The following is a 25,634-nucleotide window of genomic DNA, read 5'->3' as shown; positions in this document are numbered from 1 at the left end:
ATTGTTATTTCGTCTCTGTGTTTTCTGAATTCGTACGTTCCTCATCGCCAGATGTTTCATTCCAGGTTTGTGTCTATATCATACACCTGTCTATATCATATGTTACACAAACATGTTATGTGAACTGCTTAGTCTGATTCTGATGGTTCGCTCAGCTTCCGCTTCGAACGCTAGTGTTGTGCCACTTCCTGGGGGCCATCTGGTGGCGAATGAACGTACCATTTCCACTTCTATTATAAAGTCCAAATTTCAAAGTGTCATTGTTTAAGAAGCCTTTCTCGTGGTCAGTCGAGATTTTTCCTGAGTAAGCAGAGCACAGTTTTCTGCGAAACATTAAGAATTTCACCTTATTTTCTTGACACGGCATAAGCCCAAAAGCCTATACAGTATCATGTCTATAAGTATGGGCCATGAAAGCATTAATGGCAACATTAAAAAACCTCTATGGGGAGGATACTTTCAAAAAGGAGTCTATTCTTCTTTCTTCTTTGTGCTTTCTACTGAGATGCAGGGACCATAACTTCATTCCCAAGTGTGTGAAGCTGAAGCACATGTTAAATACACCGAAACCAGGAGAATATATCAACGCGCTAGCAAGGCTCTTGTGATCGAGAGAGTGCATATCACTCGTAGGGAACTGGATTCAGTTTCCCGAGAGTTGTTTCGTTTACAGCTGCTGTTAAACATTACTGCTATACAGGCTGAACGAAAATTCAACCAGGTGTCATTCAAACAGAAATCAAAGTTCCTCCGGCTAGCTCAGAAACATGCAGTCTCTCGCACGAACCCGGATGCTAGTAAAACTGTCATCAATCTTTTCAAGAAATCGTTGGACACGAACCAAACGGCAGTTCTAGCTAGGGGTCTTAATTTCACCATCGCTCCCTCTAAAATTCCCACTGAGGAGTTAACTACTTCCGTTGAGGCAGCCATCCACAAACTACCTACGGATGAGGCTGAGGAGTTAAGACAGAAATGTTTGAGACTCATAAGGTCCACTGTTGTACCCGCGCCCAATTTAACAAGAGGCGAAAGGAGAGCTCTGAAGGAACTTAGAGATGATTCTGAACTGACCATTCTCTCATATGATAAGGGTAATGCGACAGTGGTTATGGACACTGACGAGTACAAGAATAAGATCTCGGCTATATTGTCAGAGCTTGTTTACAGACTGAGCTCATGTGACCCCACCACTCGTATGTCCAACGCCACCGTGAAGCTCTTAAGGCAATCTCCAATTCCAAAAAAGAAGGCTAAACATCTGTCCCCGGGGGATGCAGTGCCACCTAGATTATATAGACTGCCTAAGATCCATAAAAGAGATGTTCCCCTCAGATCTATTGTTAGTGCGATAGCCCACCCACACAAATCGCTATCTTCATGCAGATTCTCACCACCATCCAGCACAAAAACAAGGCATTCTCACGACACTCGCCAAGAGGGCGAGACAAATTTGTGAGCCATCACATAACCAGGTGGAGATCGACATGCTCAAAGTCGGATTCAGGAGTAATGGTTACAGTGATTTGCAGATTCATAGAGCCCTACATCCCAGAGAAACGACTAAGCAAAGCTCACAGAAGGAAGAAGTGAAGGGAACTGCCTACTTACCTTACATTCACAACACCACAGATCGAATTGCCAAGACCCTCCGCAAACACAATATAAAATCCGTGTTTGCTCACAGTCTGAGTAAAACCAAGGACAAATTGTCCACCCTTTTACATCCTGGGGTATGCGAAATTCCCTGTACGTGCGGTAAGGTATACATCGCCCAAACATGCCGGTCCATTGGTACCCGTATGAAAGAACATGAACGTAATACCGTATTTACTCGTGTATTAGACCCCCTCACCTATTAGACACCCCCGGCTTTTTGAGACCAAGAGAATGGAAAAAAATAAATCTCGCATATTAGACCCCGTAACGAAATTCAGCTGAGACCAATAAACGATTCCACTTCGTAGCGGGTACTACAAGCTGTACTGCAGCTCTGATGATGTCGTACAAATGTGTGTACAAGTTTGCGCACATTTTCTTGAGCCCTCAGCTGCCTTTTGCCAGATCGGCACAATCGGAGCTGACAGCTTTATCTGCGACAGCCACTACAGCAGTACGGTACAAGCATCACAGAATATTGTCCGAGTTCGTAGGTGGATTAGCGTAAACGGAGAAATAGGCCTACTACTTTTTTATTCTCGACTTTCCAACTACAGACTATCACAGTACGTGTGTCTGTGTCTTGGAAAATTGCCACCATGTCAGAAAATACGGTGGCGAGTATTCCTCCGTAGACTCGCAATCGGCCATCAGTGAATGAATTGAGACTTAAAATGTCCCGTAAAAGCTGATATAATCAGTACTTGTGATGCAAATGGCGGTTTATGAAAATATGCTTTGAATTCTTAACCTTATATATGTCAATATGACGAACTTTGTTACTGTTGGTTCCATTGCCGGCTGGTTGGCCTCCCTGCAGGAAGAGAGGCGGAAGTGAAACTCTCCACTCACCGCAGCTTTCTACACTGAGAGAGCTCAAGGTTCGTCCGTCCGACCCGCCCGATTCAAGCTCACACCAAAATCGTGTGATACGTCTGTCTTATAGTTAAGAGATGTCTATTTCCGTAGCTTTAGAACTATTAGCTGCTGATACGGTTTGCGATCTTGAACATTTTCATCAGTAATTTGTGTTTTTTAAATTGTTATATTACTTCTAGTCTTCATCTCTCTAGGATAGCGTAGTTCACAGCATTAGTGCAATAACGTAGTTTTTTATGCGTTTAATAGTTTATTGTAGCTGTAGTTTTATTGATATTTGTGTGTTGGTTAGTGTATCTAGTTCTGTGTGTACCTTGTCTCGTTTATTCCGGGAAATACACGTGGCAAGAAAGTTACTTGAGTCTCGGATCAGTGGAGTGTTTCTTTTGTACACCATAACCTCCCTTAACTGTAAGTACCGTAATTTGTTATTTCCTCACTCTCTTTTATTCTTGTATTCTCATTTTAGTCCCGGATATTGTTAGTAAGTGTATATTTTGTGAATTTATTTTACCTCATGAATAATTATCTTTTGGAGTACAGTATTACATTTTATGCGGGCTGTGCGCCGCGGTCGTATTGCATCAGCTGAGCGTTGGTAACGTACGTACGATGATGCTCGCGTGTTTCCCGAACTATCAAATACAACTGACAGTGACAAATGACTGGCCATTAAGTTCTTTTTCATTATTTTGTGTTAATATTGCTTAATACGGTAAATAAAAGTAATTGATTATATTTTAAATATATGTAGGCCTAAAAGTCATGTTCACCATTGTCTTTTTAAATTTATAAATTTTCGAACGAAAATAGCCAGTAAAACGCAGAATACATTCATAAGTTTATTAAAGAATAGTGTAGAATGTTTACGTGTACAATTTATAGCCTAGAAGTAATGTGTTCACTGCACGAAATTTGACGTTATCGCATATTGGACCCCCCTTCGCATTTTTTGACTGTAAAAGTGGAAAAAAAAAGGGGTCTAATACGCGAGTAAATACGGTATTCGTCTCAACTAACCAGACAAATCGGCAATAGCTAAGCACACTCTATCGTCGGGTCATGATGTCATTTTCCACGATGCTCGAGCTCTAACCCACACTAGACACTACAGATCCAGGATTATACAGGAAACTGTGGAAATACGTAGAAATCCTAAGAATTTCAACAGGGACACCGGCTATGAATTAAGTAATACCGGGTTGCCAGCCATTAAGAATTTGCGTAGGTAGTTCCATTCCCTGTCCCTTCACTATTGTTATTTTGTCTCGGTGTTTTCCAAATTCATACGTTCCTCGTCGCCAGATGTTTCATTCCAGGCTTGTGTCTATATCATACACCTGTCTATGTCATATGTTACGCATGCAAACACGTTATGTGAACTGCTTAGTCTGATTGTGATAGTTCGGTCAGCTTCTGCTTTGAACGCTAGTGTTGTGCCACTTCCTGGGGGCCATCTGCTGGCGAATGAACATACAATTTCCATTCTATTATAACGTCCAAATTTCAAAGTGTCATTATTTAAGAAGCCTTTCTTGTAGTCAGTCGAGATTTCTTCTGAGGACGCAGGGCACAGTTTTCTGCGAAACGTTAAGAATTTCACCTTATTTTCTTGACACAGCATAAGCCCAAAAGCCTATATAGTATCATGGCTATAAGCATGGGCCGTGAAAGCATTAATGGCAACATTATACAGTAATTAGTGTATTACCAGAGACTTGCACACCCTCTCCTTTACATCCTTACTACAACCCCTAAATACCCTCATAACCATATGAAGAGATCTGTAACTTTTCTTAACAACCTCGTTAATATGATTACCCCCAATGAATATCATTCCTTACTAGGTACTTACAGTGATCCCCATGAGGTACTATCACACTGTCAACACAGTAATTAAAATGGAAAGGACTCTTCCTCTTGCTGAAACTTACAACCTGACTTTGCAATCCATTTACGATCATACCACTGCCCACTGTCGATCTCACGACATTGTCTAGGTCCCCATGAAGTCGCTCACAATCCTGCAACTCATTTATTGTATTACTCTATACAATAAAACATCACCCGCAAATAGTCTTATCTGTGATTCCAGTTCTTCACTCAAATCATTTATATGCATAAGAAAATATCAAGGTCCAATAATAATGCCCTGTGGAAGCCCCTTCTTGATCATTACAGAATCAGATAACACTTCATCTATTCTAATTCTCAGAGTTCTATTTTCTAAAAATTTAGCCACTAATTCAACCACTCATTTGTGTGGTCCAATAGCCCTCATTTTCATCAGTAATCTCCCATGATCTACACTATCAAAAGCCTTGGATAGGTCAATAGTGATACAGTGCATTTGATCTCCTGTATCTAAAATATCTGCTATATTTTGCTGGAATCCTACAAGTTGAGTCTCGCTGGAATAACCTTTCCTAAACCCGGAATGTCTTTTATCAACTCAGTAATTTTGCAAGCATGTCTAATATAATCAGAAAGAATGCCTTCCCAGAGCTTGCAAACAACACATGTCAAGCAGACTGGCCTGTAATTATCTGCTTTATGTGTATCACCCTTTCTCTTGTACACTGGGGTTACTATTGCAACTCTTCATTCACTTGTATTGCTCCTTCAGTTATCAAATAAGTATTTCAGATATGGCATTATATCCCAACCAATAGTCTTTAATATATCCCCAGAAATATTATCAATCCCAGCTGCTTTTCTGGCTTTCAACTCTTGTATCTTTTTGTAAATGTCTTTATTCATCATCATCACCATTATCTTCATTTCCCATTTCAAGCTTCCCGGGTCGGGTTGTGAATCAAGGACCTCCATCGCTGCCTGTCTTTCCACCACTCTTCTCCTTTTTTTAAGTACATCTTCTGGTTTTCCTACCTTCTTCTCTATGCACTCCCACACTGAATCTGTCCACAACTTTTGGGATCTTCCTCGTGGTCTCTTTCCTGTTAACTTCTCTGAAAAAGCTTTAGTGGAAGTTATATGTAGAGTCCTGCACGGATGCGGATATCTGCGAAGTTAGTGCCTTGGTGGACACATACTGTATGGCAGTGCAGATAATTTTGCCGATAATTTCTAAATAATGACGTTCATTGATTTTCACTTAGACATACTCTTGTTTCTGCTTGTGGTTAGGCGACTCTTGACATTGGTATGGAAGAATAGCAACATATAAAGAGCCTTGAGACCATAAAGCCGTAAATCTGACCTAAGCCTAACTGGCTCCTGCCCGCAAATAATGAAAACAAGGAACAAAGTTCAATACGTTGATAGTTGTTGGAAGAGAAAATCCCTCATAAACCTGTGACTGTAGGGGTTCCGGTGCCAGGTGTCAGGCCTAAGGTATTATTTTAACACATCTATCAGTTTCAATACCTTGGGTGTAATGTAGGCTACTGCAGTTAAATATTTAAATTAGATAATCATTTTGTGGATGTGGATAACCATTTTGCGGATGCAGGTGCGGATGAAGTAAGTGCAGATGCGGATATTATTTTGTATATCTGCACAGAGCTCTAGTTATATGTCAATATACCAGAGCTAATTTACCACCTATTCCAGCAATGCAATAGCGAGGTTAATTCAACACACTACAAACCACACACTCCAACACGGAACCCAACTAAATGTCTTACAACACAAGTTACACAGCAAGAAGACCCACCATGAATCTAATCCATATTCATGTTGAAAGTGAAAGAATATTTTCTCCAAAGTGCTCAGCGCATAAAAGTCTTACAACAAATGATAAACACAGAGAAGAAGTGGCCACCGAGCATATCGCTGCTATCGTTCGCCAAATCAAGACGTAGTCTGCTACCGAGGAGAAAATTATTACAGTATTAAGAAGAGACTTAGTTCAATGGGTATTACACCTTCATGCGTTAGTGTATATTTTATCTTAACCTCTCTAAGGTGTTATTCCCATTACTTGTTTTAGTATAATTAAGGGAGAATGTACAATCAGCATACAAGGGAAAGAACATTTGTAAACTTTTACTGTAGCACTTTGGCCACGTGTGTTTTGCCCGAAACTGAGACATTTGACTGTTTCTTTTACTTGCATTTAGCAATCAGCTGGCAAAGTTCAGGTAACCTTTATCACAACAAATAGTGGCTGGGTAAACCGCAATGAAAAGCCCAGTAAACAAAAGAGAAGAAGAAGAAGCTGGCAAATTTGAAAATTAAAACCTTATTGGTTACGATATAGGCAAAAATAGTGGATTACAAATAATCCTGAATTTGGTGGTGGAGCCGAGCTGCTTTTCAACAAAATGAAGAAACAACCAGTGACGCTGCCAGAGAAATATAAATCGTGGACTATACGCTCATTATTGGTGTGGATAAAGGACGATTTATACAAAAGTAGTGTTCTGAACTCTTCCTCCAAGGAGATAACATGTAAGAGATTTCATTTGCGTAATTTATTATCAAAGCATAAATATAGCTTTTTAAATTTTCAACACTTCAACTATGAAACAGAACAATACAGGTATTGTATAACAATTTTTTTTTTTTTTTTTTTTTTTTTGTTTGCTATTTGCTTTACGTCGCACCGACACAGATGTCTTATGGCGACGATGGGATGGGAAAGGTATAGGAAGTGGAAGGAAGCGGCTGTGGCCTTAATTAAGGTACAGCCCCGGCATTTGCCTGGTGTGAAAATGGGAAACCACGGAAAACCATCTTCAGGGCTGCCGACAGTGGGGCTCGAACCCACGATCTCCCGATTACTGGATACTGGCCGCACTTAAGCGACTGCAGCTATCGAGCTCGGTACTGTATAACAAAAGTAAACCTGGTGTTTTATGTACTGTACATGTTAACCCTCTCTCCGGGGTTCATAAATATGGAGGGCCCTTGCCCTGGGTTATGGGTGAAGACTCCAAAGGCATCTACGGCGGAGAAGATGGACTTCGGTATGGTGGAGATGGCAGAAGGAGCAAACCCGTAGCGTCTGTACTCCATAGGAGCGGCTACAAAAGGCACCTGGCTCTATGTTAGGGGCGGCCTAATTTGAACCTGGCAGAAGGTAATAAAATGCCTTTGGGAGTGGTGAACCCACCGTATAAACAGCCTATACAATGAGTGCGAGTGAATCGAGGCCTCGGAAACGTCTTTATTATCATAAGTAAATTTCAGTAATATGTCTGTATTAGTCGCCTCCTCTATCTGGACATTATCCTTATATCCAACAACCTTTACCATGGTCTGTTGAACTATTATTACATCCTCAGTCCGGGCTTGACCGTGACATTGTTCTGTGTTCAGTATGTACCGATTGCTGATGTTTTGAATATGTGAATGTATTCTTTGCCTTGGCCAGCCCTGTGGTGTAGGGATAGCATGTGATTCTGATCAGGCCAAGGATTTTGACCAAGATCTGAGGGCTGGTTCGAGGTCTACTCAGCCTATATGATTACAATTGAGGAGGTATCTGACGGAGAGATGGTGGCCCCGGGCTAGGAAGCCAAGAATAATGGCTGAGTGGATTCGTCCTGCTGACCATACGACACATCATACTCTGCAGGCCTTCAGACTGAGCAGCGGTCACTTGGTAGCACATGGCCCTTCAAAGCTGTTGCGCCATGGGGGGGGGGATTCTTTGTCATGGTATATTCGATCTGAGTTAATCAGTCTCCCCAGGTAGCTAAACTTAACTATGAAGGTAGTCTCTATACCTTGTATTACATTATAGTTTTCCTTGGGTTCATGTGAAATTTCTGTATCTTGGTGTGACGGACTCAAAGAATATATCCAACATGAAAGACAGAATATAAAAAACATAGGATCTCTACATTTACAGAAATGTTACCGAAAACTCCTATCTGACCATCAAGCAACACCCACATTCCACATACTCTAAAGATATCCCCAGAGCTCACGTAAACCTGGAGAGAAAATACAGTATAAGGAAAGGCATAGAAATCAACTTCATAGTCTATTTTAGCTGGCTTGGGAGACCAATTACCTCAGATAAAGTGTGGGGTATATCAGCTACCTTGATAAAGAATACTGTAACATATCAAAACCTCACCAACCTGTACACAGTAAACACAGAACGGCAACATGGTCCAACCCAGATCAACGTTTAATAGTAACGTAAGTTTCTTATCAAGCCTCTCCCACATTCTATAGCAACTAGACCCTCACAAACCACAGCAAACAAATAAAAATAAAGAGGTATGTCTGTGAAGTGGAATAATGGCTCGAAAATAATCCTCCAGCCACTTTCGTCAACACAAATTGATTTTGCATTCTCTTTCCAGCACATAGATGAATTCTCATCTGTATGATATTCATAGAATGCTATTCACAATGGTTCACACGATACCAATATTCGAAGTCTGAAGAAACTTCAATTCCCAATACATATACAAATCAATTTTAGAAAGGCTTTTTATTTTTTATTTTTACAATTTCCTCTACGTTACAAGTAACAACATATAAAAATAAAGACTCTTGATACTAGAACTTTAATAAGAGGTAAAATTATGTTACAAATTAGCTTCAGAAAATGGAAAAACTGACAGGATTTGCCACAAATACTGGTAGAATAGCATGAGCTCTGGTGCATATCAACATATTAAGAAAGAATTATGCATGTTATGTAACTTAAGGTTATTCCTGTGTTCTTGTTTGATAGAGATAGAAGTATTGGATTGCCAAAATCATCAACCTCCCGAGTTACATACTCGCAGCATCGAGACTAAATTTCATTTATTTATTTATTTAGAGGGATTAGTGACAGATAGGACGCATGCAGCATGTATTACAGGCGCTGTGAGACGTGTGGAGCTGTATATGCACCCTTGACTAGAATACATCCGTTTAATGTGGGTTGGAAACTGTTTTGAACAATGATTAGAGAGGGAATCAAACCCTAATTTGTAATGAGAAAGGCTGATGAGATTACAAGATATACATGAGAATTGAGTGCATGCTGAGATACGATGTCAATTATGCGGGCAGACTGCATGCCTGGAAACGTTATAAGAATTGTGTGAAGCGGGAACAGGCCTGTGATTGTATTCTAGAATATTATTGAGAATCAGAATTGCCGTGAAGTAAATGTGAGGCCAGTGAATATTATGTGTATTAGATAGAGTAGCATGCTGGCAATATGTACGATTGTGTATGTGAATCTCCGAGCAGTTGTTGAGATATTAGCTCCTTATGCAAGTTAGTTCATCGGCTAAGATTATACTGCAGTCGCGAAGTGAGAAGCAATTTCCGTGATATAATCTTGTCAAAACAGTGACCAATTTCCAAGAGTAGTCTTGAGTTTTAACATTCTTTTCAGCCCACTGCCAAGCACGAAATGGCTGCCCATTGCTTTCCATGTGTTTATTAAATTATATTATTTGTTTTTCTCTTACAGGATTGTGTTTTAACAGGATTTCATTGTGATTTTGATCTGTTGTCCTGTTGATTAATGGGGAACAGCCCGAGTGCTGAGTGGATGGTTGTGGTTAATCTAGTTCTTACTAGATCTTTTGGTGAACCGTGTTTCACATCGAGTCAGTGTAGTGTGTAAGTTTTCCACACCTGATACAATGTAAATACTTGGGTTACTTTAACTGTTTTGATTATTGTAAATATAGCGTAGGGAATGCCACTAGTATTTTTCGTAGTTCATATAGTCATGTCTCACTGCGTCTTAAATCACGTTTTAATGCAATTATCGCGGCAACTACCCTGAATAGTAATCCGTATGATTGTTATTCTCATAATGGTGTTACTCCATGCAAACAGGAACGTTGGACTATAATGTGGAGTCATTTTGAAACTTATCAATATTAAATATTGCAACTGGAATTTTTTACTTTATCATTTCATTTGATTTGCGTAATCAATGTTTATTTTCCACATTCAAACTTTGCTGATTTAATATAGCATTTTAATGCCAGTTTCGTTGATGTTTTATTAATTGACCTTTATTTGTGTTGTAGTATGATTCGGGTAACTTTATGTAATAAACTCATCTTACCCCTTAATAGTGTTTCTCATTTGAGATAAACCTCCATTATTCCTGTCATGACATTTACAGATAAGTTATAAACTTCGACATTTAGACTTACCCACGACAACTTACCCACATCTCTACCCAACCTGAGTTAGTCGGATGTTTAATCAGGAAATGGAGGCATCGTCCTGGAGGGTTCTTACCCTTGGGTACGGTACACTACCATTCCAATATTCATGACAATGCTCCAACAATAGCAGTAAAGAAGTCATTAGTTGTAGGGTGTTTAAGTGAGATACGATCATACATACATTACATACATACATTATCATTATAGACTGTTATGCCTTTCAGCGTTCAGTCTGCAAGCCGCTGTGAATTTACTAAACGTCGCCACAATCCTCGATTTGCAACTAGTGTTGTGGCCTCATTTAGTTCTATACCTCTTATCTTTAAATCGTTAGAAAACCAAGTCTAACCATCGTCATCTTGGTCTACCTCTACTTCTCTTACCCTCCATAGCAGAGTACATTATTCTCCTAGGTAACCTATCCTCCTCCATTCGCCTCACATGACCCCACCACCGAAGCCGGTTTATGCGTACAGCTTCATCCATGGAGTTCATTCCTAAATTAGCCTTTATCTCCTCATCCCTAGTACCCCCCTGCCATTGTTCCCACCTGTTTGTACCAGCAATCATTCTTGCTACTTTCATGTCAGTTACTTCTAACTTATGAATAAGATATCCTGAGCCCACCCAGCTTTCGCTCCCGTAAAGCAAAGTTGGTCTGAAAACAGACCGATGTAAAGATAGTTTCGTCTGGGAGCTCACCTCCTTCTTACAGAATACTGTTGATCGCAGCTGCGAGCTCACTGCATTAGCTTTACGACACCTTGATTCAATCTCACTTACTATATTACCATCCTGGGAGAACACACAACCTAAATACTTGAAATTATCGACCTGTTCTAGCTTTGTATCACCCACCTGACATTCAATTCTGTTGAATTTCTTACCTACTGACATCAATTTAGTCTTCGAGAGGCTAATTTTCATACCATACTCATTGCACCTATTTTCTAGTTCCCAGATATTAGACTCTAGGCTTTTGGCACAATCTGCCATTAGGATCAAATCGTCAACATAGGCCAGACTGCTTACTACATTTCCACCTAATTGAATCCCTCCCTGCCATTTTATACCTTTCAGCAGATGATCCATGTAAATTACGAACAGCAAAGGTAAAAGATTACAGCCTTGTCTAACTCCTGTAAGTACCCTGAACCAAGAACTCATTCTACCATCAATTCTCACTGAAGCCCAATTGTCAACATAAATGCCTTCGATTGCTTTTAATAATCTGCCTTTAATTCCAGTCCCCCAGTATGGCGAACATCTTTTCCCTCGGTACCCTGTCATAAGCTTTCTCTAGATCTACAAAACATAAACACAACTGCCTATTCCTCTCGTAGCATTTTTCAATTACCTGGCGCATACTGAAAATCTGATCCTGACAGCCTCTCTGTGGTCTGAAACCACACTGGTTTTCATCCAACTTCCTCTCAACGACTGATCGCACCCTCCCTTCCAAGATGCCAGTCAATACCTTGCCAGGTATACTAATCAATGAGATACCTCGATAGTTGTTGCAATCCTTCCTGTTCCCTTGCTTATAGATAGATGCAATTACTGCTTTTGCCCAATCTGAAGGTACCTTACCAACACTCCATGCTAATTTTACTACTCTATGAAGCCATTTCATCCCTGCCTTCCCACTATACTTCACCATTTCAGGTCTAATTTCATCTATTCCTACTGCCTTATGACAATGGAGTTTATTTACCATCCTTTCCACTTCCTCAAGCATAATTTCTCCAACATCATTTTCCTCCTCCCCATTTGTTGGCTGTTCACAACACCACGAGGATGATTTCTTTTTACACTGAGATGATGTTCAAAATATTCCCTCCACCTCTCCAGTGATTCCCTGGGATCTATTATGAGTTCACCTGAATTACTCAAAACACTGTTCATTTCCTTTTTCTCTCCCTTCCTAAGATTCTTTATTACTGTCCAGAAAGGTTTCCCTGCTGCTTGACCTAGCCTTTCCAAGTTGTTACCAAAATCTTCCCAGGACTTCTTTTTGGATTCAACAACTATTTGTTTCGCTCTGTTTCTTTCATCTACGTACAACTCCCTGTCTGCCTCGGCCCTTGTTTGGAGCCATTTTTGATAAGCCTTCTTTTTACGTTTACAAGCTGCTCTCACTTCATCATTCCACCAAGATCTCCGCCTTTTCCCATCTTTACACACAGTTGTTCCTAGGCATTCCCTTGCTGTTTCTACTACAGCATCCCTGTATGCCACCCATTCACTTTCTATATCCTGAACCTGCTTACTGTCTACTGTTCGAAACTTCTCACTAATCATATCCATGTACTTCCGTCTAATTTGCTCGTCCTGGAGATTTTCTACCCTTATTCGTTTGCAGACAGATTTCACTTTCTCTACCCTAGGCCTAGAGATACTTAGTTCACTACAGATCACATAGTGGTCTGTATCATCGAAAAATCCGCGGAAAACTCGTACATTCCTAACAGATTTCCTGAATTCGAAGTCTGTCAAGATATAGTCTATTATGGATCTGGTACCCCTAGCCTCCCATGTGTAGCGGTGAATAGCCTTATGCTTGAAGAATGTATTCGTAACAGCTAAGCCCATACTAGCACAGAAGTCCAGCAAACGCTTCCCATTCCCAATAGCTTCCATATCTTCCCCACATTTACCAATCACCCTTTCGTATCCTTCAGTTCTATTCCCAACTCTCGCATTGAAATTGCCCATTAGCACTATTCTATCCTTGCTGTTGACCCCGACCACGATGTCACTCAATGCTTCATAAAACTTCAGATCAAAAATTAAAATGTATGGCTTTTCAGGAGTTTGCTCTATTAACCAGCATTTCGTCTTAGGTCTGACACTAGACTCTTCAGAGTGGGATGTGTCAGACCCTACCCACTGATGCTGGGGTGTATGCAGGTGAACTTATCAGAAGCCTTTTATTAGGCACAGTCTGATAACTGCATACAGGAGATAAGACTCCACAATGGAATTAATGCCCGCCTAGCAATTCCAAATGGAAATTCTAAGTTCCCATGGAGGGAGTTAGATATTTTTCCACCAATAGAGCATATCAAAATCAGATCAAAAATTAAGATGTATGGCTTTTCAGGCGTAGGGTCTGACACATCCCACTCTGAAGAGTCTAGTGTCAGACCTAAGACGAAATGCTGGTTAATAGAGCAAACGCCTGAAAAGCCATACATCTTAATTTTTGATCTGATTTTGATATGCTCTATTGGTGGAAAAATATCTAACTCCCTCCATGGGAACTTAGAATTTCCATTCATAAAACTTGTCAACTTCATCCTCATTCGCACCCTCACATGGTGAATACACGGACACAGTTCTAGTCCTAATTCCTCCCACTGACAAATCTACCCACATCATTCGCTCATTTACGTGCCTAACAGAAACTATGTTGCGAGCAATGGTATTCCTGATAAAGAGCCCTACCCCAGACTCTGCCCTTCCCTTTCTAACACCCGTCAAGTAAACTTTATAATCTCCTATATCTTCCTCGTTATCTCCCCTTACCCGAATATCACTTACTCCTAGGACATCCAGATGCATCCTCTTTGCTGACTCAGCCAGTTCTACCTTCTTTTTTCCATAAGCCCCATTAATATTGATAGCTCCCCATCGAATTCCATTTCGTTCGCCAAGTTGTTTCCAAGGAGTCCTTCGCCTGTCAAATGGGAGTGGGACTCCATTACTCCCATAGGTCCGAGGCTTGCTTAAAATGTTCTGAGCTCGGTAAATTCATGAAGCAGGATGCTGCCCTACTTGCACATAGTCCAAGTGAGGATCTCTCCTCTAACGGGTTATGGACCACCGGTGAATTGTATAGTCCTAGCCGCCTGAGCACAAGGAGGGCCAGGACTCAGAATATCTCTGAGATGCCCACTCCCATTCCATAGTAACTGGTATCCTGACTCTCAGGACCACTTACTAGGCCACTCAGCCGTTGCCAATGGTTCACGAACTAGGACGCGACTACAGTAACCCACAAACATGAACCATGAATGATATGTGGGGAAAATTGAAGGTAAAGTATAGAACGCAACAGAAAATTTAGTCATTCTTTTTTTGTGAACTGCCAACGATGACAGTGATACAGTACCAGGATTTCTTTAATACAATCTACTTAACGTCGCACCAACACAGATAGGTCTTATGGCGACGATGGGATACGATAGTGCTAGGAGTGGAAAGGAAACAACTGTAACCTTACTTAAGGTACAACCTCAGCATCTGCCTAGTGTGTAAATGGGAAACCAAAGAAAACCATCTTCAGGGCTGCCGACAATGTGGTTCGAACCCACTATCTCCCAATTGCAAGCTGATAGCTACGTGACCCAAACCGCACAGCCACTTGCTCAGTAACAGAGGTAATTCAGAGATTAGAGGAGTCTTGCCAATGAAAACCATAATCTCCTTTGTTACACCAGCTATTAGTGGCGAGTCATTTATTTCCTCATTACCTTTCATTCAAATAATTGAGAAGCTCAGTGCAAGAATTCCTTTTTCTGGTGGGTTTTTAAAAATCTCATTTTTGTACAAGAATGAGATATCTCCTGCTTTATTTCTCGCCTCTATGAACTGAATCTTATCCTCCATATGACTTCTGTGTAAAGAACGATGCAAAATTAAAAAATAAACTGAAGCTTGCATCACAGTATGTTCCAAAGAGTGACAAGACGTACTACGAATCCCTGAACTCAGATAATGAAAATGTTATTATATGCTGTCACCCATTATAACTTACGCACTTCTTCTCCACAATAACGTATTAAATGGTGAATTAAAAATAGTATGGGATGCAGCCCAGGAAGCCATACCATGTCACTCAGAGAAAATGTACAGTACAGAGAAGAATGCACTTCAGGTCAAAAGATGATTTCTGGCTTCTAGCATCTCTTAGTTAAAATAGAACAACTTAAATCAACAGATAAACTTGTATATATTTTTCCTTCTCTTAAATTTTGACTGTTATTTTGCAGAAGTGAGTAAAAATATATGTTAAAATTTGATATATAATTTTACGAGCTAGAGACGTAAACCTTTTTAAATAAATGGTCACGACTAAGATCCCCACTGGAAGGAACGAAAAAAGAAAAGAAGAAAACACACAAACATACATCATCATTATACACCGTAATGCCTTTCAGCGTTCAGTCTGCAAGCCTCTGTGAATTTACTAAACGTCGCCACAATCCTTTATTTGCAATTAGTGCTGTGGCCTCGTTTAGTTCTATACCTCTTATCTTTAAATTGTTAGAAACTGAGTCTAACCATCGCCCTCTTGGTCTACCTCTACTTCTCTTACCCTCCATAACAGAGTCCATTATTGTCCTAGATAACCTACCCTCCTCAATTCACCTCACATGACCCCACCACCGAAGCCAGTATATGCGTACAGCTTCCTCCATCTAGTTCATTCCTAACTTAGCCTTTATCTCGTCATTCTGAGTACCCTCCTGACATTGTTCCTACCTGCTTGTACCAGCAATCATTCTCGCTACTTTCATGTCTGTTACTTCTAACTTATGAACAAGATATCCTGAGTCCACCCAGCATTCACTCCCGTAAAGTAAAGGTGGTCTGTAAACAGACTGATGTAAAGATAGCTTCGTCCGGGAGGTGACTTCCTTCTTACAGAAGCAAATGCAAGCTCACTGCATTAGCTTTACTGCACCTTGACTCAATCTCACTTAGTATACTACCATCATGGGAGAACACACATACTAAATACTTGAAATTATCTACCTGTTCCAGCTTTGTATCACCAATTTGACAATCAAGTCTGTTGAATTTCTTACCTACTGACATAAATTTAGTCTCTGAAAGACTAATTTTTATACCATACTTATTACACCTGCCTCCGTGGCTCAGGCGGCAGCGTGTCGGCCTCTCACCGCTGTATACCGTGGTTCAAATCCCGGTCACTCCATGTGAGATTTGTCCTGGACAAAGCGGAGGCGAGACAGGTTTTTCTCTGGGTACTCCAGTTTTCCCTGTCATCTGTCATTCCAGCAACACTCTCCATTCTCATTTCATAGCATCTATCAGTCATTACTAAATCACTTTGGGAGTGGCGACCCCATCGTACTAATAGCCTATATATGATTCATTCATTACATCCCTGACCCGGTCAATGACTGGAAAACAGGTTGTAGGTTTTCATTTTCACTTATTACACCTATTTTCAAGTTCCAAGATATTAGACTGCAGTCTTTCGGCACAATCTGCCACTAAGACCAAGTCGTCAGCATAGGCCAGACTGCTTACTACATTTCCACCTAACTGCCACTTTATATGTTTCAGCAGATGATCCATGTAAACTACAAACGACACAGGTGAAAGATTACAGCCTTGTTTAAACCCTGTAAGTACCCTGAACTAAGAACTCATTCTACCATAAATTCTCACTGAAGACCAATTGGCAGCATAAATGCCTTTGATTGATTTTAATAATCTACCTTTAATTCCTTAGTCCCCCAGTATAGCGAACATCTTTTCCTTCGGTTCCCCGTCATATGCTTTCTCTAGATCTACGAAACATAAACACAACTGCCTATTCCTCTCGTAGCATTTTTCAATTACCTGGCGCATACTGAAAATATGATCCTGACAGCCCCTCTGTGGTCTGAAACCACACTGGTTTTCATCCAACTTCCTCTCAACAATTGAATGCACACTCCCTTCCAAGATGCCAGTGAATACTTTGCCTGGTATACTAATCAATGAGATACCTTGATAGTTGTTGCAATCCTTCCGGTTCCCTTGCTTAGAGATAGGTGCAATTACTTCTTGTGTCCAATCTGAAGGTACCTTATTCCTTAGTCCCCCAGTATAGCGAACATCTTTTCCTTCGGTTCCCCGTCATATGCTTTCTCTAGATCTACGAAACATAAACACAACTGCCTATTCCTCTCGTAGCATTTTTCAATTACCTGGCGCATACTGAAAATATGATCCTGACAGCCCCTCTGTGGTCTGAAACCACACTGGTTTTCATCCAACTTCCTCTCAACAATTGAATGCACACTCCCTTCCAAGATGCCAGTGAATACTTTGCCTGGTATACTAATCAATGAGATACCTTGATAGTTGTTGCAATCCTTCCGGTTCCCTTGCTTAGAGATAGGTGCAATTACTTCTTGTGTCCAATCTGAAGGTACCTTATCAACACTCCATGCTGATCTTATTACTCTATGAAGCCATTTCATCCCTGACTTCCCATTATGCTTCACAATTTCAGGTCTAATTTCATCTATTCCTGCTGCTTTATGACAATGGAGTTTATTTGCCATCCTTTTCACTTCCTCAAGCGTAATTTCACCATCATCCTTTTCCTCCTCCCCAGCTTGGTTGTTCGCGACACCACCAGGAAGATTTCCTTTTATGTTAAGAAGATTTTCAAAATACTCCCTCCACCTGTCCAGTGATTCCCTGGGATCAAATATGAGTTCACCTGAATTACACTAAACACTGCTGATTTCCTTTTTCCCCTCCCTTCCTAAGATTATTTACTATTGTCCAGAAAGGTTTCCCTGCTGCTTGATCTAGCCTTTCCAGGTTATTACCAAAATCTTGACGCAAGTGTGATAAACGGATATAACTTGAAAACAATATTCTCTCACCCATAGGTAAATAATGCAAGTATCGAGCTTGAATTATTATTATTTTACGATTTTGATTATTATTATTATTAATACTTGTAATGTATGGCTATGAAGTGTTTACATCCAATTAATATTAGTATTACTGTTATTATTATTTACATAGTTGAATGATCACTTTGTGTGTGAGGTTATGTCATGAAACACATACTGTACACAGACATTTATATGTAAGAACCCGTAATTAATTTATTCTTACCTGTATATATAATTTGTAATCCACTATGGTATTCTGAAACACACTGTAACATCCAAAATGGTTCTACATCACACAAGGTGATGGTAGAATATTCTATACATTATAACCATGTTGTTAGGCACTCGAGAATTTACGAGAAGGTATTTTGGTATCTTTCTAGAAGCCTGGCCAGGCACATATATAAAGAGTATTGACGGTAGATGAGTTATTGTTTAGTAGGAGTTTCACTGGTGAACACGTGTTGTGGGTGGCTGACATGCCGATGTAGGTAGTCGGTAGTCATCCGTTTCAACTGTGTTTCAAGGTTGTAGTCTCCAAGTTGAAAAGATGGCAGTTGTTAAAATGGCGGCTTTGTTGATGTTCTCGGAGTGAATTGTTTTGTTTGTGATACAGTGATTAAGGTTACGTGCATTTAATTTGTAAATAATTGTAAATAAATCCTTGTACACATGTTGACAGCACTTTGTGTGTGCCACTGTGGATACATCAATCTTCCCACAACTTCTTTTGGGATTCAACAACTATTTGTTTTGCCATGTTTCTTTCATCTACGTACAATTCCCTGTCTGCCTTGACCCTTGTTTGGAGCCATTTCTGATAAACCTTCTTTTTACGTTAACAAGCTCCTCTCACTTCATCATTCCACCAAGATGATCGCTTTTTCCCATCTTTACGCACAGTTGTCCTAGGCATTCCCTTGCTGTTTCTATTACAGCATCCCTGCATGCCACCCACTCTCTTTCTATACCCTGAACCTGCTTACTGTCCACTGTTCAGAACTTATCACGAATCATATCCATGTATTTCTAATTTTCTTGTCCTGGAGATTTTTCTACCCTTATTCATTTGCAGACAGATTTCACTTTCTCTATCCTAGGCCTAGAGATACTTAGTTCACTACAGATCAGATAGCGGTCTGTATTATCGAAAAATCCTTGAAAAACCTGTACATTCCGAACAGATTTTCTGAATTCGAAGTCTGTTCAGATATACTGCATTTAATTATGGATCTGGTACCTCTAGCCTCCCATGTGTAGCGGTCAATAGCCTTGTGCTTGAAGAAAATATTCATAACTGCTAAACCCATACTAGCACAGGAGTCCAGCAAACGCTTCCCATTCCTATTAGCCTCTATATCTTCCCCACATTTACCAATCTCCCTTTTGTATCCTTCCAATTATATTTCCAACTCTCGCATTGAAATTGCCCATTAGCACTATCCTGTCCTTGCTGTTGATCCTGAATACGATGTCACCCAATGCTTCATAAAACTTGTCAATCCTCATCAGCACCCTCACATGGTGAATGCACGGAAACAAGTCTCATCCTAATTCCTAGCCCTACCCCACACTCTGCCCTTCCCTTTTTAACACCCGTCAAGTACACTTTATAATCTCCTATCTTTTCCTCGTTATCTCCCCTTACCCGAATATCACTTACTCTTAGCACATCCAGATGCGTCAACTTTGCCGACTCATCCAGTTCCACTTTCTTTCTTCTGTAAGCCCCATTAACCCAATGAGTGCTACGCCCGCCTATAGACGGGCTGATGCGGCCGGTCGACCACTGCTACACCCGTCTATAGACGGTGCATGAGGATTTTCATTTTTTTGTTTCCTGGTTCACTTTTGAGTGCGAATTTGATCTCTAACATATTCTGCCATCAGTTGGGCATTACGTAGAACTAATTGATCAGAGATTATAGCTTCGGGAAGTACTTACAGAGCTTTTTGTAGACGTCTGTGGAGTTCATCTCTGATGTAAACAAACATGGCCGAACAACAATCTATTTGCTCTTGCAGCGATGTTATTTTGGTTCAGAGAATCTTTCAGTTATTAACCACAGCAGAAAGTGATGATGGAGATGACCATTTTAATGAATTGTTAAGTGATTTTGAAAGTGAGAGTAATAGACAGAGTGCAGAAAATATTGTATGTGAGAGAGAAACAGGGCCTCCTTCTACACGAAAGAAGAAAGACACAGTGAATACAAAAGCTATTTTATCACTATTTTCGTGGCGGATTACTTTTCTTCATTTTACATTTTACATTTTACTTTTCTTCACCAGAGTTTCAAGTAACTGTGACAGTCTCTGAGGGCCAAGTAGTGTTTGATGACAACCCGAAAATCATTGACTTAGAAACTTTTGTGCCAGTGAGTTCGTGCAGATAGTTGAACAAATCGGCATCACAAAAACCAGTAGAAAACATTAAACTATCACCACATTCCAGGTTTGGAAAGTATTTTAAAATATCAACTTACATACTTCTAAGAAGTTACATGTATTAGTTGCCTACAGATTTTAGGAAACAATATTACTTTGGGCTCTTTACTTTGTATAAAGATAATGCATGCATGGGCACACAAGTGTAATTTTGTTTTCTCTCAAAATAATATTGAACATAAGTATAGGATTTCCAATTTGCATTTAGATTTATAAACAACCAACTTTTATAAACATTTTAAGCTAATCACCCCACTGATAAGTTAAAGACTGAGGCTTCTACGAAAAAAATTACATACGAATTAAAAAACTCAGCACTGAGGTACCAAACAGTTAACTGGTAACTCAACACTTAAAAGGTTAATACTGATAGCTCCCCATGTAATTCCATTTCATTCACCAAGTTGTTTCCAAGGAGTCCCTCCAGTTACTTTCATAGGTCCAAGGCTTGCTTAAAATGTTCTGAGCTTGGTAAATTCGTGGAGCAGGATGCTACCCTACTTGCACATAGTCCAAGTGAGGATCTCTCCTCTAACGGGTTATGGACCACCAGTGGATTGTATAGTCCAAGCATCATGAGCACAAGAGGGGCCATGACTCAGAATATGTCCAAGATGCCCATTCCATTCCGTAACAACTGGTATCCCGATTCTCAGGACCACTTACCAGGCCACTCAGCCATCCCCATGGTTCACGAACTAGGATGTGACTACAGCAGCCCACACCATGAACCATGAAAAGAACAGAAAAATTATTTTAGTGACACTTGGCATGGTTTATTGGGCTGCTTTACATGCTGTAGTAAAGATTTGAAGCAGAATTTGTTGTTGGTGTGGCTACATGTAAACCTTTATACCCCTAGCCAGCTTATATAAACACCAAAACATACATAATCTATTACCCAGAATTTTTTAAGCTTCTATTCATCCTGAAAAAACATGAGTAATTCCCTTTTTTTATACCAAGGACCTCGAAGAACTAGTTTTGTTTTATTCTTAGATGTTGCAAGTAAATGGGCAGGGTTTATTTTCAGTTTTTGTGCATTTTCATTCATAATTCATATGCATTTCAGTATATATCATTTTACACACAATTTGTGGCACAGACTGAATGCATCAGCAGTTTTCGTAGAGGTAGAGCACTAGCAACATAGATGAAGAGTTGATCACTCGATTCAGGAACTGTCAATTTTGAAGCTATGCAGTTCAGAGAATAGGAGTATAGTCAAAAAATACCTATGGTTTTTGATAATGGGTACAACACTCGCCTTTCAAAATCCTGGCTATTTTGTGGTAGCTACTTAAATAAGAAAGAGTTTAAAATACCATGCTATCAAGAAACTATGAGAACTAGAGGATACTTACCTGTGGCAACAATTAATCCCTCCTTTTCAGCATATTCTTTATTTCCAACATCGTCTGTAAGTAAGACTATCCTTACTCGGTTCTTCTTACTCCTACCCTCTTGACTTCCAGACAAATGACTTTCATACCAAGCAACAGTCTTGCGGATTGCACGATCATTGCGATCATTTATCGACTCTCCAGGTTCACGTTCAATGTATGTGTCCCTTGAAGATATAACAAACAAACTTCATTATCAATGAAGATCTTTAATAAACAGAATAATGACATCTCTACATGGTTGATTTAGAAACAATTAATGCAAACAGATAGGTCATCCTAAGTACCTGATATGCAGGAAAAAATTTTAAAATTAGTCTCCCTCTTCCTTGTGCTGGGATTCAATAATGCAAACTTGAGTACTGGAGGCAAGTATCTAGCCTGACTTACACAAACGACCGACCGACCAACCAACCAATCCAAAATATGCAATTCCGGACACATGTGTATATACATTTTCTTCCTTCTTTATATGTGAGGAATCCACCCCTTCAATTATGCCATGCTTTTCTAAAACATCATGTATAATTTTAGTAAAGGATCAACAGCCAGTCGTAGTCTAGCATTGTCCATGTCATACTTAGGAGAGAAAGCATATAATTACGTTCTCAATTTCAACTCTAGAACACTAGACTTAGTTCTGGCCAACGTACTAATAGATGTAAAACATGTAGAATTCAAACTAGTTCCCGGAGATTTGAATTATGCCTTACTTTATCACCGCTACTATTCAGGAAACTTCCATTTCTCAAGAACATACAAAATGAACATGAGTACTTCAAAAATGTATATTTTATGCAACTTTACAGTCAAGTGTGTGACTTCGAATGGAGCTCATTGTATTCTTTTAAGAATGTACACCTTGCAGTGGATTTCTTTTTACACCCTGATCTACAGATGTTTTGATGTATGCATTCCCAAGAAGAATTTCATTCAAAAATCCAAATATTCAATATGGTTTACACATGATATTATCCAAAGTATCAAGTGAAAGAAGAAGCGTGGCAGGAAGAGAAAATTTTCCAAATACTGTATGATTATCGATTCAGGCAGCTTAGAAGTGAATTAAAATTTAAAATAAACATTGCATATAAAATATATATTCAAAATATAGAAAATGGGATAAAACACAGTACAGTCAAACCTCCTTAAGCTGAGCCTCCATTACTCAAATTTTCAATATCTCAAAGTAACTTAAATTTCCCAGCCATCTGTCCAATTCTTCATATGAATTTATTACTCTATCACTCAGAATTTGGTTACATGAATTTCTTGCTTTCTCAAATCAAACATTTCCTTCCTAGGTTACTTCTTGGCCTCTGTGCTGAGCATGAGCTCTTTATCATCAATACCCAATTCCAACTGCCAATTCATTTCAAGACCACATGGATTCACCCACACTCTAAACACTGGCAAATGATAGATTATGTCATCACCCGACAGTGCGAGAAGAATGACTATCATGAAAACAGCCCAGAATATTGACGACTGCTGGCCAGATCATAAACTTCCTATTAGTCGATTCAGGATTACCATCCATAAAAAGCCAAGAAACCACTTCACAAATCCAACAAGGAAGAAGTTCAACACCTCTAAGCTTTAACTTGAAGTGTTGCCACAGAATACCAAAACTCAGTCCTAGAACTTACAATCCAATCAACACAAAGGATGTAGAATGTGAATGGACCATACTTCAAAATATCATAACAGAGTATGCACAGAAAGTCACTGGCTATGAGGAAAGGAAGAGACAAGACTGGTTTAATAATAACGAAGAAATCTTGAACCTCATCAAGGTTGGCTAAATGGGATGCCTATATATCCGTTTCTCAAGATCCATCCTCCAGAGAGAAGAAAATGTGTTTTCAGGAACTAAAACAGAAGTGCCAGTCTGAAATCCGGGAAATAAAGAACAACTGGTGGCAGCAAAAAGCCAAGGAACTTCAGTAATTCTCAGATACGCAACTTTTATGCAGGACTGAAAGAGCTGTATGATCCTGTCCGCTCATCATCAGGAACTCTGAAAGCTGTTGATAATACCACCATTCTTACAGACAGCCAGGACATCTTGAAACAATGGAAAGAGCACTTCAGCTCACTCTTGATCCATAGTGCTGCTGCTGAAGATTTTCTTCAACATGTCCCTCAACATACTCCCCAACCCTGGATGGACACTCCAAACTTCCAAGAGTTCATCAAAGCTCTCAGCAGAATGAAAACAGGGAAGGCTCCAGGATCAGACAACATTCCTCTTGAACTCATTCAAAGTGGAGGTTCGCCTCTAAAAACCAAGCTTTTCTATCTGATTCTTGTAATCTAGGAAACCAAATACATTCCTGCTGCTATGAAAAACTCCAGAATAGTTACAATTTTAAGAAAGATGATCGCAGTATCTGTGCAAACTACTGTGGTATATCCCTGCTGGAAAAATATTTGCTAGAATCTTACTGAATCGACTTCAGGTTGTTTTTGAGAGGTTACTACCTGAATCTCAGTGTGGGTTTTGTGCCTTTTATGTTACAATTGACATGATCTTCTGTACAAGACAACTCCAGGAGAAGTGCAGAGAACAAATGACACCTCTGTTCTTAGTGTTCTATGACCTTGATAAGGCCCTTGATACGGTTCCTCAAAATGCTATATGGATGATTCTGAGGCGCTTTGGATGACCCGAGCATTTTGTTGGTCTGATCCAAGCTCTCTATGATGGTATGGTTGGTCTGGTACTATATCAGAATGATATCTCAGAAAAATTTCCAATCACAAATGGACTCAAGCAACTACACTTTTCGCCCTGTACCTGGCAGCTATGCTTTATGAGACAACGCCTGCAAACACAGGTGTGGAAATTAAATATCGGTATGATGGGGGACTTTTCAACCAGGCCAGACTTCGCTCCAAAAGATTAACCTATTCCACCCGGGTCACAGAATTGCAATATGAAGATGACAATGCTTCTCCAGCTCACACAACAAAAGAGCTTCAATAATCTGTAATCTACTTCAACAGAGCTTATGAAAGTTTTGGCCTGACTGTCAACATTCAGAAGACCAAAGTGCTTACTCAGCTTGCTCCTGGAACCCCAACTGCCAGATTTTGATATCAGCGTATCTGGCACAGCTCTGGAAAGGGTGGAGCACTTCTCGTACCTTGGGAGTACTCTCTCAACACACTGTACCTCTGAGAAGGACGTGGAAAACAGAATACAGGCTGCCCACGTGGTCTTTGGATGTCTCTCACATTGCATATGCCAGAACAAAGATCTAAGTATTCGCATGAAAATAATGGTGTATCAAACTGTTGTTATTTCTACGTTACTCTACGGGTGTGAAACCTGGACCCTATACTGCAGGGACATCAAGAAACTGGAACGGTTTCATCAACAAAAACTTAGATCCATCATGAACATCAAATGACTCTCTCTCTCATTCTCCTCAACCTGATGATTGGTGGGTAGCATGACTGTCCTCGTCCAATGACCTTCT

The 25,634-nt window shown here is 40.0% G+C and overlaps 1 protein-coding gene across 1 annotated transcript in view; it reads right to left on the bottom strand.

Annotated features, from left to right (window-relative positions):
• Dis3 (exosome complex exonuclease RRP44-like protein Dis3) overlaps positions 1-25,634 on the bottom strand; it is a 403,141-nt gene that overhangs the window by 311,156 nt on the left and 66,351 nt on the right. Inside the window, exon 4 of the mRNA XM_067142669.2 lies at positions 22,111-22,316. Coding sequence (XP_066998770.1) covers positions 22,111-22,316 — 206 coding nt within the window. The remainder of the gene's footprint in view (positions 1-22,110; positions 22,317-25,634) is intronic.

Source organism: Anabrus simplex, chromosome 3 (genome assembly GCF_040414725.1).
Source record: "Anabrus simplex isolate iqAnaSimp1 chromosome 3, ASM4041472v1, whole genome shotgun sequence".
Classification (NCBI taxonomy): Eukaryota; Metazoa; Arthropoda; class Insecta; order Orthoptera; family Tettigoniidae; genus Anabrus; species Anabrus simplex.
Note: the sequence above shows the minus strand (reverse complement) of the source record. Positions and strands in the feature narration are given on the sequence as shown.